Source organism: Lichenostomus cassidix, unplaced genomic scaffold (assembly GCF_008360975.1).
Source record: "Lichenostomus cassidix isolate B80296 unplaced genomic scaffold, HeHo_3.0 HiC_scaffold_33, whole genome shotgun sequence".
Taxonomy (NCBI): domain Eukaryota; kingdom Metazoa; phylum Chordata; class Aves; order Passeriformes; family Meliphagidae; genus Lichenostomus; species Lichenostomus cassidix.
This window is the reverse complement of record NW_028147632.1, coordinates 2,547,095-2,565,640: the sequence shown is the minus strand read 5'-3', so window position 1 is coordinate 2,565,640 and position 18,546 is coordinate 2,547,095. Positions and strand designations below refer to the sequence as shown.

General features: G+C 40.0%; 1 protein-coding gene across 1 annotated transcript; it reads left to right on the top strand.

Moving 5' to 3' along the window:
- Window positions 1-717: 717 nt before the first annotated feature.
- LOC146421482 (WD repeat-containing protein 46-like) lies at window positions 718-18,057 on the top strand. The gene is made up of 7 exons (XM_085047372.1): window positions 718-842; window positions 4,733-4,883; window positions 8,281-8,428; window positions 10,222-10,316; window positions 13,864-13,959; window positions 15,953-16,054; window positions 17,646-18,057. Exons 2-7 carry the CDS (start codon window positions 4,737-4,739, stop codon window positions 18,039-18,041), a joined length of 984 nt encoding a protein of 327 aa, XP_084903498.1. The 5' UTR covers window positions 718-842; window positions 4,733-4,736; the 3' UTR covers window positions 18,042-18,057.
- Window positions 18,058-18,546: the final 489 nt, after the last annotated feature.

Sequence of the window (18,546 nt, the reverse complement as noted above, 5' to 3'; positions counted from 1 at the left end):
TTTTTTTAAAATTTTTTGGGAATTTTTGGGATTCTCCTCTTCCCAAATATCCCAAAATTCCATTTTTTCCCAATAATTTTCTCAAATTCCCAATAAAATTTGTGAAGCTATTTCAATCCCATCACCTTCCCTCAGAATCCCCAAATTTTCCATAATTCCCACATTTTTCACCCAATTTTTTCACTTTTTTCTTTCATTTTTTGGGGAATTTTTGGTCTCCCCTCTTCCCAAATTTCCCAAAATCCCATTTTTTCCCCAGGAATTTGTGAAGCTATTTCAATCCCATCACCTTCACTGCAATTTTTCTGAATTCTCCACCAAATTTTCCACAATTCCCACATTTTTCACCCTATTTTTTCACTTTTTTCTTTCATTTTCTGGGAATTTTTGGGATTTTCCTCTTCCCAAATTCCCCAAAATCCCATTTTTTCCCAATAATTTTCCCAATGAAATTCAGGAAGTTTTTTTTTGCAGTTTTAAAACATTTTCTGGTATTTCTGGTTTCCTCTCTTCTCAAATTTCCCAAAATCCCTCCAGAAATCCTCAAATCCCTGGAAATTTCCCCTAAATCCCTCAGAAACTTTCCCCAAAAATCCCTCAAGAAATCCCAAAATCCCTCAAAAAACCCCCAAAATTTGTGGAATTTTTCCCCAAAATCCCTCAGAATTTCCCCAAATCCCTGCGAATTTTCCCCAAAATCCCCCAGAAAATCCCAAATTCCCCAAAATCCCATTTTTTTTAGGCACTGTGTCCCTGTGGAGCCCCAATGTCCCCGAGGCTGTCAGCAGGATCCTCGCTCACCGCGCCGCCCTGCGAGGGATCGCCGTCGATGCAACGGGGAGGTGAGAAAATCCCAAATTTTGGGGGAAATTCCTGGGATTTTGGGGAAAATTCTGGGGATTTTGGGGTTCTGAGGGGTTTGGGGGATTTTCTGAGGGATTTTGGGGAAAATTTCCTGGGATTTGGGGATTTCTGGAGGGATTTTGGGGGAAAAGTCTGACAGATTTGGGGGATTTTGGGGGAAATTTCTAGAGATTTTGGGGTTCTGAGGGGTTTGGGGGAAAATTCTGGGGATTTTTGGGATTTCCTGTGGGATTTTGGGGGAAATTCTGGGAATTTTGGGGATTTCCTGTGGGATTTTGGGGGATTTTCTGAGTGATTTTGGGGGAAATTCCCAGGATTTTGGGGGAAATTCTGAGGGATTTTGGGGTTCTGAGGGGTTTTGGGGTATTTTGTGATGGATTTTGGGGTAAATCCTGAGGGATTTTGGGATGATTTTGGGGTTTCTGAGGGGTTTTGGGGTCCCTGTGGGATTTTGGGAAAAATTCTGGGGATTTTGGGGGAAATTCCCAAGGATTTGGGGGTTTCTGGAGGGATTTAGGGGGAAATTTCCAGGATTTTGGGGGAAATTCCTGGGACTTTGGGAAAAATTCTGAGGGATTTTGGGGGATTTTCTGAGGGATTTTTGGGAAAAATTCTGGGGATTTTGGGAAAAATTCTGAGGGATTTTGGGGGAAATTCCTGGGAATTCGGGGATTTCCTGTGGGATTTTGGGAAAAATTTCCGGGCATTTTGGGGGAAATTCTGAGGGATTTGGGGATTTTGGGAGTGATTTTGGGGGAAAAGTGTGAGAGATTTGGGGGATTTTGAGAGATTTTGGGAAAAACTATGGGGATTTTGGGGGAAATTCTGAGGGATTTTGGGAAAAATTCCAGGGATTTGGGGATTTCCTGTGGGATTTTGGGAAAAATTCCAGGGATTTGGGGATTTCCTGTGGGATTTTGGGAAAAATTCCAGGGATTTGGGGATTTCCTGTGGGATTTTGGGAAAAATTCTGAGGGATTTTGGGGTTTCTGGAGTGATTTTGGGGGAAATGTCTAGAGATTTTGGGGTTCTGAGGGGTTTTGGGAAAAAGTCTGGGGATTTTGGGAAAAAGTATGAGGGATTTGGGGATTTTGGGAGTGGTTTTGGGGGAAATTCTGGGGGATTTTGGGAAAAATTCCAGGGATTTTGGGGTTCTGAGGGGTTTGGGAGAAAATTCTGAAAGATTTTAGGGGTTTATTGAGGGATTTTGGGGGAAATTCCCAGGATTTTGGGGTTCCTGGGGAATTTGGGGTTTATTGAGGGATTTTGGGAAAAATTCTGGGGATTTTGGGGTTTCTGGAGTGATTTTGGGGGGATTTCCCAGGATTTTGGGAAAAATCCTGTGGGATTTTGGGGGATTTTCTGAGGGATTTTGGGGGAAATTCTGGGGATTTTGGGGAAATTCCGATTTTGGGGTTTATTGAGGGATTTGGGGGATTTTCTGAGGGATTTTGGGGGAAATTTCCAGGGATTTTGGGAAAAATTCTGGGGATTTGGAGATTTTGGGAGTGATTTTGGGGGAAAAGTCTGAGAGATTTGGGGGATTTGGAGGGATTTTGGGGGAAATTTCCAGGGATTTTGGGGTTCTGAGGGGTTTAGGGGAAAATTCTGAAAGATTTTAGGGGTTTATTGAGAGATTTTGGGAAAAATTGTGGGGATTTTGGGGAAAATTCTGGGGGATTTGGGGGAAATTCCTGGGATTTTGGGAAAAAGTCTGGGGATTTTGGGGTTTATTGAGGGATTTGGGGATTTCCTGTGGGATTTTGTGAAAAATTCTGAGGGATTTTGGGGGAAATTCCCGGGATTTGGGGGTTCTGAGGGGTTTTGGGGTATTTTGTGAGGGATTTTGGGGGAAATCCTGAGGGATTTTGGGATGATTTTGGGGTTCTGAGGGGTTTTGGGATTTCCTGTGGGATTTTGGGAAAAATTTCCAGGGATTTTGGGGATTTTCATTGGGATTTTGGGGGAAATTCCTGGGATTTTGGGGTTTCTGAGGGGTTTGGGGGAAAACTCTGGGGATTTCTGAGGGATTTCCTGTGGGATTTTGGGGGAAATTCTGGAGATTTTGGGAAAAATTCTGAGGGATTTGGGGATTTCCTGTGGGATTTTGGGGGAAATTCTGGGGATTTTGGGGATTTCCTGTGGGATTTTGGGGGAAATTTCCCGGGATTTTGGGAAACATTCTGAGGGATTTTGGGAAAAATTCTGGGGATTTGGGGGAAATTCTGAGGATTTTGGGATGATTTTTGGGAAAATTTCCAGGGATTTGGGGATTTCTGAGGGATTTTGGGACAAATTCTGGGGATTTGGGGGAAAATTCTGAAGGATTTGGGGATTTCCTGTGGGATTTTGGGGGATTTTCTGAGGGATTTTGCGAAAAATTCTGAGGGATTTTGGGGTTCTGAGGGATTTTGGGGAAAATTCTGAGGGATTTTGGGGTTTATTGAGGGATTTTGGGGAAAATTTTCAGGGATTTTGGGGGAAATTCTGAGGGATTTGGGGATTTTGGGAGTGATTTTGGGGGAAAAGTCTGAGAGATTTGGGGGATTTTGAGGGGTTTTGGGAAAAACTATGGGGATTTTGGGAAAAATTCCAGGGATTTGGGGATTTCCTGTGGGATTTTGGGGGAAATTCTGGGGATTTTGGGGTTCTGAGGGGTTTGGGGGAAAATTCCTAGGGAGTTGAGGAAAAATTTCCAGGGATTTTGGGGTTTATTGAGGGATTTTGAGGAAAATTTCCAGGGATTTTGGGGGAAATTCTGTGGATTTGGGGGAAAATTCTGAAGGATTTGGGGATTTTCATTGGGATTTTGGGAAAAATTTCCAGGGATTTTGGGTTTCTGAGGGGTTTGGGGGATTTTCTGAGGGCTTTTGGGGGAAATTTCCAGGGATTTTGGGAAAAAAATCTGGGGATTTGGAGATTTTTGGAGTGATTTTGGGGGAAAAGTCTGACAGATTTGGGGGATTTTGAGGGATTTTGGGGGTAATTCCGGGGAATTGGGGGATTTCCTGTGGGATTTTGGGAAAAATTTCCAGGGATTTTGGGGGAAATTCCTGGGATTTTGGGGTTCTGAGGGATTTGGGGAGGATTTGATGAGTATTATGGGATTTTGCTGGGGGTTTTTTTTTGTGATTTTGTTGAATTTTGATGTATTTTTTTGGCAATTTTGACCAATTTTGCTGAATTTTGGGGCAGATCTTGACAAATTATGACAAATTTTTCTGGATTTTGGACAGATTTTGATAAATTCTGCTGAATTTTGCTGGATTTTTGGGGCAAATTTTGCTCAATTTCGCTGGATTTTGGGGCAAATTTTTCTGAATTTTGCTGGATTTTTGGCCAGATTTTGATAAATTTTGACAAATTTTTCTGAATTCTGATGGATTTTTGCTGAAATTTGATAAATTTTGCTGAATTTTGCTGGATTTTGGGGCAAATGTTTACAAATTGACAAATTTTTTCTGAATTTTTCTGGATTTTTGGACAGATTTTGACAAATTTTGACAATTTTTTCTGAATTTTGCTGAATTTTGGGTCAGATTTTGACAAATTTTTGCTGAATTTCGATTTTTTTTCCCGAATTTTGATTTTTTTTTTCCTGAATTTTGATTTTTTCCTGAATTTTGATTTTTTTGGCTGAATTTTGATTTTTTTGGCTGAATTTTGATTTTTTGGCTGAATTTTGATTTTTGCTGAATTTTGATTTTTTTGGCTGAATTTTGATTTTTTCCTGAATTTTGATTTTTTTGGCTGAATTTTGATTTTTTTCCCCGAATTTTGATTTTTTTTTGCTGAATTTTGACTTTTTTCCCCGAATTTTGATTTTTTTTCTCATTTTCCCCTATTCCCCTCCATTTTCTCCCCCCAGGCTGATGGCCACGTCGGGTTTGGATCAGAAAATCCGAATTTTTGATCTCAGGACCTTTGGGGTTCTGCAGGAATGGAAATCCTTGGGAGCCTCAGAGGTGAACTTCAGCCAGAGAGGAGTTCTGGCTGCTGCTGTGGGGGAAACTGTGCAGGTCAGAGACACAAAATCACAGAAAAAACAACAAAAAAATTAATTAAAACAACCCCAAAATTAAAAAAAAAATAAATCAAGAAATAGGAAAAAAAAAGGAAAAAAAACACCCCAAAAATTACCCCCAAAAGCCCCCAAAATACAGAAAAAACCCAAAAAAATGACCCAAAAATGAGCTCAAAACACCTTAAAAATGTAGAAATATCTCCCAAAAAACCCACAAATAAACCCCCAAAAATTAGAAAAAATTTTAAAAAAAATTATCAAGAAATATTAAAAAAATCCCAAAAAACTCCCCCAAAGAACCTCAGAGGTGAACTTCAGCCAGAGGGGAAACTGTGCAGGTCAGAGACACAAAAATGCACCAAAAACACCCCAAAATTCATTAAAAATTTACCCAGAAATTATTAAAAAAATTTATCAAGAAATAGCTGAAAAAGGAAAAAAAAACGCCCCAAAAAATCCCCAAAAAAGACCTTAAAATACCTTAAAAATGTAGAAATATTCCCCAAAAACCACAAATAAACCCCAAAATTAAAAAAATTTAAAAGTTATCAAGAAATATCTGAAAAAAGGAAAAAAAAATGCCCCCAAAAAATGCCCAAAAGCCCCCAAATACAGAAAAAACCCCAAAAAAACCCCAAAAAATGACCTTAAAACACCTTAAAAATCAGAAATATCTCCCAAAAATACATGAAGAAAACCCCAAAAATGAAAAGAAAAAATTATCAAGAAATATTTAAAAAATCCCCAAAAACTCCCCAAAAAATGGTTCAGTTCAGCCAGAGAGGAGTTCTGGCTGCTGCTGTGGGGGAAACTGTGCAGGTCAGAGACACAAAATCACTGAAAAAACAACAAAAAAAATTCATAAAAACAACCCCAAAATTAAAAAAAAAATATCAAGAAATAGGAGAAAAAAAGGGGAAAAAACACCCCAAAAATTACCCCAAAAAACCCCCAAAATACAGAAAAAAACCAAAAAAATGACCCAAAAATGAGCTCAAAACGCCTTAAAAATGCAGAAATATCTCCCAAAAAAACCACAAATAAACCCCCAAAAATTAAAAAAAAATAAAAAAAAAAATAAAAAAAAAGTTATCAAGAAATATTTAAAAATCCCAAAAAATTACCCCAAAAAATGTCACCAAAAAGCCTCAGAGGTTCAGTTCAGCCAGAGGGGAAACTGTGCAGGTGAGAGACACAAAAATGCACCAAAAACACCCAAAAAACAACCCAAAAATTGATTAAAACACACCCGGAAATTGTAAAAAAAATTATCAAGAAATACCCAAAAAAACCCCAAAAAAAATCACCCCAAAAATTAAAAAAACACCCAGAAATCTAAAAAAATCAACCCCAGAAATTAAAAAAAACCCCAAAATTTTAAGAAAATCAAACCCAAAAAATGAAAGAACTCATCCCAAAATTAAATAAAAAACAACCTGAAAATTAAAAGAAAAATCATCGAGAAATAGCTGAAAAAAAGGAAAAAATCACCCCAAAAATGACCCCAAAACCCCTTAGAAGTCCAGAAATATGACTAAAAAAAACCACAAAGAAAACCCCAAAAAATAAAAAAAAAATCCCAAAAATTGATAAAAACCACCCAGAAATTGTTAAAAAAACTTGTCGAGAAATAGGAAAAAAATCCCCAAGAAAACCTCAAAAAATGAGCTCAAAATGCCTTAAAAATATGGAAAAAAACCCCAAAAACCACAAATAACACCCAAAATTAAAAAACAATTTAAAAATTATCAAGAAGTACTGAAAAAAAACCCCCCAAAAAAATCACTCCAAAAATTTTAAAAAACCCCAAAATTCACCCCAAAAATTAAAAAAACAACCCAAAATTTTTTTTTTAAAAATCAACCCCAAACATTTCTTAAAGAATGCATGAAAAACACCTCAAAAACCTCAAAATTAATTAAAAACACACCCAGAAATTATTAAAAAAATTAATCGAGAAATAGAAAAAAAAAATTCAAAAATCCATCCCAAAAAATGTCCCCAAAAACTCCAGAAAAATCCACAAAAATCCCATAAAAACCAAACAAATCCACCCAAAAATTATAAAAAATAATTATCAAGAAATAACCCCAAAAAACCTCTGAAAAACTTGGTGATTCCCAAAATCCCCATTTCCCCCAAACCCTCATGTTTTCTCCCAAAATCCCCATTTTTTGCCCTAAAATCCTCATTTTTCTCCTCTAAAATTCTCTTCACTCCAAAATCCCATTTTTTCTCCCCCCAAATCCCCATTTTTCTGCCCAAAATTCTCTTTTTCTTTACCCAAAATCCCCATTTTTCTGCCTAAAATTCCCATTTTTCTATCCAAAATTCTCTTTTTTTTGCCCCAAATCCCTGTTTTTCCACCCCAAATCCCATTTTTTTCCTCCTTTTTCACCAAAATTCCCATTTTTCACCCCAAATTTCCCATTTTCTCCCCAGCTGTACCCCCAGGTTGGTTCAGTTTCTCCCCCCAGACCTTTCCTGCTGCACAAAACCCCAAAAACTCCCAAAATCCTCATTTTCCCCCTAAAATTCACATTTTTCTCCCTAAAATTCACATTTTTGTGCCTAAAATTCACATTTTTCTCCCTAAAATTCACATTTTTCTCCCTAAAATTCACATTTTTCTCCCTAAAATTCACATTTTCCTGCCTAAAATCCCCATTTTTTCACCCCAAACCCCCATTTTTTCTCCCAAATTCCCATTTTTTCACCCCAAAATTCTGATTTTTCCCATTTTCTCCCCAGCTGTTCCCCCAGCTTGGCTCAGCCTCTCCCCCCAGACCTTTCCTGCAGCACAAAACCCCAAAAACTCCCAAAATCCTCATTTTTCCATCCCAAATCCCATCTTCCACCCCAAAATTCTCTTTTTCCCCCTCAAAATCTCCATTTTCCCCCTAAAATCCTCATTTCCCCCCCTAAAATCCTCATTTTCCTTCCTAAAATTCACATTTTTCTCCCTAAAATTCACATTTTTTCGCTGTAAATCCCCATTTTTTTCTCCAAAAATCCCCATTTTTTCTCTGAAAATCCTCCTTTTTTCCTCTGAAATCCTCTTTTTTTTCCTCCTTTTTCTCCCAAATTCTCATTTTTCACCCCAAATTTCCCATTTTCTCCCCAGCTGTACCTCTAGCTTGGCTCAGCCTCTGCCCCCAAACCTTCCCTGCAGCACAAAACCCCAAAAACTCCCAAAATCCTCATTTTCCCCCCTAAAATCCTCATTTTCCCCCCTAAAATTCACATTTTTCTCCCTAAAATTCACATTTTTCTGCCTAAAATTCACATTTTTTCATCCTAAATCCCCTTTTTTTTTCCCTTTTTCACCCCAAATCCCCATTTTCCATCCCAAAATTCCCATTTTTTCACCAAATTTCCCATTTTCTCCCCAGCTGTTCCCCCAGCTTGGCTCAGCCTCTCCCCCCAGACCTTTCCTGCTGCACAAAACCCCAAAAGCTCCTTTGGCTCTGAGGTTTTGTCCCTTTGAGGATGTGCTGGGAGCTGGCCATGGGCTGGGCTTCACCAGTGTCCTCGTGCCAGGTGAGAATTCCTGAAATTTTGGGAAATTTGGGATTTTTTGGGATTTTTTGGTGTGTTTTTGGTGGATTTTGGTGGATTTTTGGGGGATTTTTGGGTGGATTTTGGGGATTTCTGATGGATTTTGGGGAGTTTTTGGAGCTGAACGTGGAATGAGATTCACCAGTATCCTCGTGCCAGGTGAGATTTTGGGGAGAATTCCTGTGATTTTGGGATTTTGGGGGATTTTTGGGATTTTTTTGGGATTTTTTGGAGTGTTTTTGGTGGATTTTGGGGCTGATTTAGGGGATTTTTGGGTGGATTTTGGGAGTTTTTGGAGCTGAACATGTGTTGGGATTCACCAGCATCCTCATGCCAGGTGAGAATTCCTGAAATTTTGGGAAATTTGGGATTTTTTGGGATTTTTTTTGAAATTTTTGGGATTTTTTGGAGTGTTTTTGGTGGATTTTGGGGGATTTTTGGGAGGATTTTGGGGAGTTTTTGGAGCTGAACATGGGCTGGGATTCACCAGTGTCCTCGTGCCAGGTGAGAATTTGGGGAATTTCCTGAAATTTTGGGATTTTTGGGAATTTTTGGGAATTTTTTGGGATTTTTTTGGGATTTTTTGGAGGGACTTTGGTGGATTTTTGGGTGGATTTTGGGGTTTTCCGATGGGTTTTGGGGAGCTTTTGGGGCTGGGCATGGATTGGGATTCACCAGCATCCTCGTGCCAGGGGAGATTTGGGAATTTTTAGGGATTTTGGGATTTTTTGGGATTTTTTTGGAATTTTTGGGATTTTTTGGGGATTTTTCGGAGTGATTTTGGGGGATTTTTGGGTGGATTTTGGGGAGTTTTGTCCCTTTGAGGATGTGCTGGGAGCTGGGCATGGGCTGGGATTCACCAGTGTCCTCGTGCCAGGTGAGGTTTGGGGAAATTCTGGGAAATTTGGGATTTTTTGGGATTTTTTGGGATTTTTTTTTGATTTTTTGGGGATTTTTTTTGGGATTTTTTTTGGATTTTGGGGCAGATTTAGGGGATTTTTGGGAGGATTTTGGGGAGTTTTTGGAGCTGAACATGGGTTGGGATTCAGCAGCATCCTCGTGCCAGGTGAGATTTGGGGAATTTTGGGAAATTTGGGATTTTTTGGGATTTTTTTGAGTGTTTTTGGTGGATTTTGGGGGATTTTGGGGAGTTTTTGGAGCTGGACATGGGCTGGGATTCAGCAGCATCCTCGTGCCAGGTGAGATTTGGGGAATTTTGGGAAATTTGGGATTTTTTGGGATTTTTGTGGGGATTTTTTTTGGGATTTTTTTGAGGAATTTTAGGGGATTTTTGGGTGGATTTTGGGGTTTTCTGATGGGTTTTGGGGAGATTTTGGAGCTCGACATGGGCTGAGATTCACCAGCATCCTTGTGCCAGGTGAGAATTCCTGAAATTTTGGGAAATTTGGGATTTTTTGGGGTTTTTTTTGAAATTTTTTGGATTTTTTTGAGAGGTTTTGGGTGGATTTTTGGGTGGATTTTGGGGTTTTCCGATGGGTTTTAGGGAGTTTTGGGAGCTGGGCATGGATTGGGATTCACCAGCATCCTCGTGCCAGGTGAGATTTTGGGAGAATTTGAGAATTTTTGGGATTATTTTGGAATTTGGCCATTTTTTAGGAGTGATTTCGGTGGATTTTGGGGCAGAACTGGGGTGGATTTGAGGGAAATTTTGGGGATTTTTAGGATTTTTCAGAGTGATTTTGGTGGAGCTCAGGGCAGATTTGCCTAAACTCCCCCAAAACTTCCCAAAATTTCCCAAAAATTCCCGAATTTAGGGTCAGGAGAGCCGAATTTGGATGCTCTGGAGAACAATCCCTACCGGAGCCGAAAGCAGCGCCAGGAGTGGGAGGTGAAAGCTCTGCTGGAGAAGGTGAGGAAACCCCAAAATTGGGGAAAAAACCCCAAAATTTCCATCCCTGAAATTACCAAAATTTGGGGAAAAAAATTTCAAAATTTGGGGAAAAAAATCCCAGAATTTGGGGGGAAAAAACCCCAAATTTCCACCCTGAAACCGTCAAAATCTGGGGGAAAAACCCAAAATTTCCATCCCTGAAACCCCCAAAATTTGGGGAAAAAAACTCCAAAATTTCTACCCCAAAACCCCAAAATTTGGGGAAAAAAATCCCAAAATTTCCATCCCTGAAATTCCCAAAAATTGGGGAAAAAAACCCCAAAATTTCCATTCCTGAAATTCCCAAAATTTGGGGAAAAAACCCCAAAATTTCTACCCCAAAACCCCAAAATTTGGGGAAAAAATCCCCAAATTTGCCATCCCTGAAATCCCCAAAATTTGGGGAAAAAAATCCCAAAATTTCCATCCCTGAAACCCCCAAAATTTGGGAAAAAAAATCCCAAAATTTGGGGAAAAAACCTCCAGAATTTGGGGAAAAAAACCCCAAAATTTGGGGGAGAAAACCCCCAAAATCTGGGGAAAAAACCCCAAATTTGGGGAAGAAAAACCCCAAATTTGGGGAAAAAACCCCCCAAAATTTGGGGAAGAAAAGCCCCAAAATTCCCATCCCAAACCCCTCAAAATCTGGGGAAAAAAACCCCAAAATTTGGGTAAGAAAAACCCTGAAATTTCTACCCTGAAACCCCAAAATTTGGGGAAGAAAACCCCCAAAATTTGGGGAAAGAAACCCCAAAATTTGAGGGAAAAACCCCAAAATTCCTGTCCCTGAAACCTCCAAAATTGGGGGAAAAACCCCCAAAATTCCCATCCCTGAAACCCTCAAAATTTGGGGAAACAACCCCTAAATTTGGGGAAGAAAAACCTCAAAATTTGGGGAAAAAACCCCCAAAATTTGCATCCCTGAAATCCCCAAAATTTGGGGGAAAAAAACCCAAACTTGGGGAAAAAACCCCAAAATTCCCACCCTGAAATCTTCAAATTTTGAGGGAAAAAACCCCCAAATTTGGGGAAACAAACTCCAGAATTTGGGGAAGAAAACCCCCAAAATTTGGGGAAAGAAACCCCAAAATTTGAGGAAAACCCCCAAAATTCCACCCCCAAAACCCTCAAAATTTAGGGAAAACAACCCCAAAATTCCCACCCCAAAACCCCAAAATTTGGTGAAGAAAAACCCAAAATTCCCACCCTGAAACCCTCAAAATCTGGGGAAACAAACCCCAAGTTTGGGGAAGAAAAACCCCAAAATTTGGGGGAAAACCCCCCAAAATTCCACCCCCAAACCCCTCAAAATTTGGGGAAAAAAAACCCAAAATTTGAGGGAAAAACCCCAAAATTTCTACCCCAAAACCCCAAAATTTGGGGAGAAAACCCCAAAATTCCAACTCCAAACCCCTAAAATTTGGAGAAGAAAACCCCAAAATTTCCACCCCAAATCCCAATTTCTTCCCAAATCGTAATTTTTTGCCTGAAAATTCCCTAATTTTCTCCCCAAATCTCCCTTTTTCCCACCCCAAAATCCCTAATTTTCCCCCAAATTCCTGATTTTCCACCCCAAAATTCCCATTTTTCCCCAAATAATCCCCAAACTTTTCCCCAAATAATCCCCAATTTTCCCCCAAATTATCCCCATTTTTCCTCCCCAAATCCCCTTTTCCCCCAAATAATTCCCAATTTTCCCAAATAATTCCATTTTCCCCCAAATAAATCCCAATTTCCCCCCAAATTCCTATTTTCCACCCCAAAATTCCCATTTTTTCCTCCATATAACCCCAAATTTTCCCCCAAATCCCCAATTTCTCCCCAAATAATCCCAATTTTCCCCCAAATTCCCAATTTTCCCCCAGAACTCCCATTTTCCACCCCAAAATCAATTTTCCCCAAATAATCCCCATTTTCCTCTCAAATTCCCAAATAACCCCAAATTTTCCCCCAAATTCTGACTTTCCCCCAAATAATCCCCAATTTTTCCCCAAATTCCCAATTTTCCACCCTGAAATTCCCAATTTTCCCCCAAGACTCCCATTTTTACCCCAAATAATCCCCATTTTTCCCCCTCAAATCCAATAACCCCAAATTTCCCCCAAATTCCAATTTCTCCCCAAATAATTCCCAAATTTCACCCAAATTCCCATTTTCTCCCCCAAATCCCTCATTCTCTAAATTCCCAATATTCCCCAAATTCCCAGATTTTCCCATCCCAAAATTCCCATTTTCCCCAAATAACCCCCAATTTTCCCCAAATTCCCCTTTTCCCACCCCAAACAACCCTGAAATCCCCAATTTTACCCAAATTATTCCCAATTTTTCCCCAAATTCCTGACTTTTTCCCCCAAATAATTCCCAATTTTCCCAAATAATTCCATTTTTCCCCCAAATAATTCTGTTTTTCCCACAAATAATCCCCAATTTCCCCCTTAAATTCCCATTTTCCACCCCAAAATTCCCATTTTCCCCAAATAACCCCAATTTTCCCCCAAATCCCAATTTCTCCCAAATAATCCCAGTTTTCCCCCAAATCCCCATTTTCCACCCAAAATTCCATTTTTCACTCAAATAATCCCCATTTTCCCCCTCAAATCCCCAATAACCCCAAATTTTCCCCCAAATTCCCGACTTTTCCCCCAAATCATCCCATTTTCCCCAAATTCCCAATTTTCCACCCTGAAATTCCCAATTTTCCCCAAATAACCACAAATTTTCTCCCAAATCCCCAATTTCTCCCCAAATAATCCCCAAATTTCCCCAAAACTCCCATTTTCCACCCCAAAATTCCCAATTTTCCCCAAATAATCCAAATTTTCCCCAAATTCCCAATTCCCCCAAATAATTCCGATTTCCTCCCAATAATCCCCAAATTTCCCCCTTAAATTCCCATTTTCAACCCCAAAATCCCAAATTTTCCCCCAAATAACCCCAAATTTTACCCCAAATCCCCAATTTCTTCCCAAATAATCCCCATATTTTCCCCAAAACTCCCATTTTCCACCCCAAAATTCCCATTTTTTTCCCCAAATAACCCCAAATTTTCCCCCAAATAATCCCCAATTTCTCCCCAAATAATCCAAATTTTCCCCCAAATTCCCAATTTTCCCCCAGAACTCCCATTTTCCACCCCAAAATCCCCATTTTTCCCCAAATAATCCCCATTTTTCCTCCTCAAATCCCCCAATAACCCCAAAATTTCCCCCAAATTCCCAATTTCTCCCCAAATAATCCCCAATTTTCCCCAAAACTCCCATTTTCCACCCCAAAATTCCCATTTTTCCCCCAAATAATTCTGGTTTTCCCCAAAAAACTCCCATTTTCCACCCCAAATAACCCCAAATTTTCCCCCAAATCCCAAATTTCTCCCCAAAATTCCCATTTTTCCCCCAAATAATCCCCATTTTTCCCCCTCAAATCCCCAAATAACCCCAGATTTTCCCCCAAATCCCCAATTTCTCCCAAATAATCCCCAATTTCTCCCAAATAATCCCAAATTTTTCCCAAAATTCCAATTTTTCAGATCCCAGCTGAGCTGCTGACAGCTGATCCTTCGCTGCTCTCCCAAGTGGACACTGCAGGATTGGAGCAAAAACACCAGGAGAGAGTCCAGCGGCTGGTAAATCCCCAAAATCCCAAAATTCACCCCAAAATCCAAGGATTTCTACCCCAAATCCTGAAAATTTACCCCAAAATCCATGGATTTCCACCCAAAATCCTGAAAATTTACCCCAAATTCACCCCAAAATCCCCAAAATCCCAGGATTTATCCCCAAAATTCACCCCAAAATCCAAGGATTTCCACCCAAATTCCTGAAAATTCACCCCAAAATCCCAAAATTCACCCCAAAATCCTGGGAATTTACCCCAAAATTCTGGCATTTTCCCCCCAAAATCCCACGTTTTTCCCCAAAAAATCCTAGGATTTTCCAAAATCCCAGAAATTCACCCCAAAATCCTGAAAATTTACCCCAAAATCCCCAAATTCACCCCAAAATCCAAGGATTTCCACCCAAATTCCCAAAATTTACCCCAAAATTCTGGCATTTTCCCCCCAAAATCCTGGGAATTCACCCCAAAAATCTCAGGATTTTCCCCCAAAATCCCAGGAATTCGCCCCAAAATCCTGAAAATTTACCCCAAAATCCTGGAAATTTACCCCAAAATCCCAGAAATTCACCCCAAAATCCATGGAATTCACCTAAAATCCTGGAAATTCACCCCAAAATCCAAGGATTTTCACCCAAAATCCCAAAGCTCCCCCAAATTCCCAGCATTTCCCACAGACTTCTGGCATTTTCCCCCCAAAATCCCAGGATTTTCCCACCATTTCCCCCCAAAATCCCCAAAATTCTGGGAATTCACCCGAAAATCCTGAAAATTTACCCCAAAATCCATGGAATTTACCCCAAAATCCCCAAAATTCACCCAAAAATCCAAGGATTTCCACCCAAAATTATGAAAATTCACCCCAAAATTCTGGCATTTCCCCCCAAAATCCCGCGTTTTTCCCCAAAAATCCTAGGATTTTCCCCCAAAATCCCAGGATTTCCCAAAATCCCAGAAATTCACCCCAAAATCCTGGGAATTCACCCCAAAATCCTGAAAACTCATCCCAAAATCCTGAAAATTCACCCCAAAATCCAAGGATTTTCACCCAAAATCCCAAAGTTCCCCCAAATTCCCAGCATTTCCCCCAAAATTCTGGCATTTTCCCTCCAAAATCCCAGTTTTTTCCCCAAAATTCCATCATTTTGTCCCCAAAATCCCAGGATTTTTCCCAACATTCCCAGGATTTCCACCCAAAATCCCAACATTTCCCCCAAAATCCCAGAATTTTCCCAGCATTTTCCCCAAAACCAGGATTTTTCTGGGATTTCCCCCCAGAATTCCCAGAATTCTCCCCAAAATCCCAGATTTGCCTGAAAATTTCATCATTTTGCCCCCAAAATCCCAGGATTTTCCCACAAAATCTCAGGATTTTCCCAGGATTTTCCCACAAAATTGTAGCATTTTGCCCCAAAATTTCCATTTTTCCCCAAAATCCCAGCATTTTCCATTTTTTCCAGCATTTTCCCCCAAAATCACAACTTTTTCCCCCCAAATTCCTGGAATTCCCACAAAATCCCAGGATTTCATGAAAATACCACATTTTCCCCCCAAAATCTTGGGATTTTCCCAGCATTTCCCCCCAAAATCCCAGGATTTCCCCAAATTTCCAGCATTTCCCACAAAATGTTGACATTTTCCTCCCAAAATCCCAGATTTTTCCCCAAAAATCCCAAAAATTTGCCCCAAAATCCTGGGAATTCACCCCAAAATCTTGAAAATTTCCCCCAAAATCCAAGGATTTCTACCCAAAATCCTGGGAATTCTCCCCAAAATTCCGGGATTTCTCCCAAAATCCAAGGGTTTCCACCCAAATTCCCAAAATTTCCCCCAAAATTCTGGCATTTTCCCCCCAAAATCCCAGAAATTCACCCCAAAATCCAAGGATTTCCCCCAAAATCCAGAAAATTCACCCCAAAATACAAGGATTTTCCCACAAATTCCCAGCATTTCCCCCAAAATTCCAAATTTCCCCCCCCAGTTGGATTTTCCCGTTTTCCCAGGGATTTGACCCAAATTCCAAAGCCAAATTCCAACCTCGGCGACGTCACAAGGGGAGGAACTGCGAGAGGAGAAAACGACAAGTGAGACACGAGGAGAGCAGGGTGAGGATTTTGGGGAGAATTTTGGGAATTTTGGGGGAATTTTGGGAATTTTTGGGGAGAATTTCGGGAAATTTTGGGGGAAATTACGGAGTTTTGGGAATTTTTGGGGGGAAATTTGGGAATTTTGCGGAGAATTTTGGGGATTTTGGGAGGAAATTATGGAATTTTGGGGGAATTTTGGGAGTTTTTGGGGGAAATTATGGCGTTTTGGGGAGAATTTTGGGGACATTTCAGAGGGAAATTATGGAATTTTGGGGAAATTTTGGGGGAAATTATGGAATTTTGGGGGAAATTTAGGCATTTTGGGGGAATTTGGGAATTGGAATTTTAGGGGGAATTTTGGGAAATTTGGGAGGAAGTTATGGAATTTTGGGAGATTTTATGGGGGAATTTTGAGGAAATTATGGAATTTTGAGGGATTTAGGAATTTTTTATTTTTGAAATTTGAGTTTGGAAATTTAAATTTTTTGAATTTTGGGGGGAATTTTGGGAATTCTGGGAAACTTGGGGAGAATTTCAGGAAATTTGGGAGAATTTTGGGGGGAATGATGGAATTTTGGGAATTTTTTGAGGAAATTATGGAATTTTGGGGAAATTTTGGGAATTTTTGGGAGAATTTTGGGAATTTTTGGGGGAATTTGGGAATTTTTAGGGGAAATTATGGAATTTTGGGGAGAACTTCAGGAATTTTGGGGAGAATTTTGGGAAATTTTGTGGGAAATTTGGGGGAATTTTGGGGGAAATTATGGCGTTTTGGGGAGAATTTTGGGGAAATTTTGGGAATTTTGGGGGGAAATTATGGAATTTTGGGGAGAATTTGGGAATTTTTGGGGGAAATGATGGAATTTTGGGGAGAATTTTGGGGGAAATGATGGAATTTTGGGGTGAATTTTGAGAAATTTTGGGGGAATTTATGGAGTTTCAGAGGGGAATTTTGGGAATTTTTGGGGGAAATTATGGAGTTTTAGGGAGAATTTTGGGGGAAAATTATGGAAGTTTGGGAATTTTGGGGGGAAATGATGGAGTTTAGAGAGGAATTTTGGGGAAATTAAGGAATTTTGGGGAGAATTTGGGAATTTTTGGGGGAATTTGGGGATTTTGGGGGAATTTTGGGATGATTTTGGGGGAAAATTTGGGTGAATTTGGGGGAATTTGGGAGTTTTGGGTGGGAAAAAATTTGGGGATGAAGGGATGGAAAATGTGGAAAAATTTGGGAATTTTGGGGGAATTTTGGGAAAATCTGGAAATTCTGGAAATTTAAGACAATTTTGGGGAAATTTGTTGGTGAAATTATGGAATTTGGGGGAAAATTATGGAATTTCAGGGAATTTGGAAATGATGGAATTTGGGGAGAATTTTGGGAATCTTGGGGGCAATTTGGGGGAAATTATGGAATTTTGGGGGGAATTTGGGGAAATTATGGAGTTTCAAGGGGAATTTTGGGGAAAATTAATGGAATTTTGAGGGGAATTTTGGAAACTTTGGGGGAGGAATTTGGGAATTCCAGTGGGAATTTCAGGAATTTTGGGAATTTGGGGGGAAATTCCGGGAATTTTGGGGTGAATTTTGGGAATTTTTTTCCCTCCTCCAGGCTTTGATCAAACAGAGTTTGGAGAAGAAGGAAAAGGAGAAAAGAGAGAGAGAAAAAATCCAGGAAGAACCTCCCAAAAAAAGGAGGAAAACGGATGGAAAAATCCCCCAAAAATTGGGGGGAAAACCCCAAAAAATTGGGAAAAAATTGGGGGAAAAATCCCAAAAAACTGGGGAAAAAATGGGGGAAAAATCCCCAAAAAAACAGAAAAAAATGGGGGAAAATCCCCCAAAAATTGGGGAAAAAATTGGGGAAAATCCCCAAAAAATGGGAGAAAATCCCAAAAAGAAGGGGAAGAAGAAAAAAGGAAGTTCTGCCCCAAAATTGGGAGAAAAAACCCCAAAATTGGGGATTTCTGCCCCAAAAAAGGGAGCTCTGGAGAGGTTCAGGAAATAAATTTGGGGGGAAAAGATTTGGGGGTTTTGGCCTCATTTTTGGGTCCCAAAATGTCCCCAAAATCCCATTTTTGGGTCTCAAATTCCCAATTTTTGGGTCCCAAATGTCCCCAAATCCCAATTTTTGGGTTTTCTCCCAATTTTTGGGTCCCAAAGTGTCCCCAAACCCCAATTTTTGGGGTCCCCAAATGTCCCAAAATCCTATTTTTGGGTCCCAAATTCCCAATTTTAGGATCCCATTCCCAATTTTGGGGTTTCTCTCCCCATTTTTGGGGTCCCAAGGTGTTCCAAATCCCAATTTTTCGATTCCCAATCCCAATTTTTGGGTTTTCTCCCCATTTTTGGGTCCCCAAATCCCCATTTTTTGGGTCCCAAATTCCCTATTTTAGGGTCCCATTCCCAATTTTGGGGTTTTCTCCTCATTTTTGGGGTCCCAAAGTGTCCCAAACCCCCATTTTTGGGTCCCCAAATGTCCCCAAACCCCAATTTTTGGGTTTTCTCCCCAT

Coding starts and splice junctions, on each gene's coding strand:
- LOC146421482 (XM_085047372.1), top strand. CDS start 4,737: ATGGCCACGTCGGGTTTGGATCAGAAAATCCGAATTTTTGATCTCAGG. Junction 4,884..8,280: donor CTGTGGGGGAAACTGTGCAG/GTCAGAGACACA, acceptor TTTTCTCCCCAG/CTGTTCCCCCAGCTTGGCTC. Junction 8,429..10,221: donor CACCAGTGTCCTCGTGCCAG/GTGAGAATTCCT, acceptor TCCCGAATTTAG/GGTCAGGAGAGCCGAATTTG.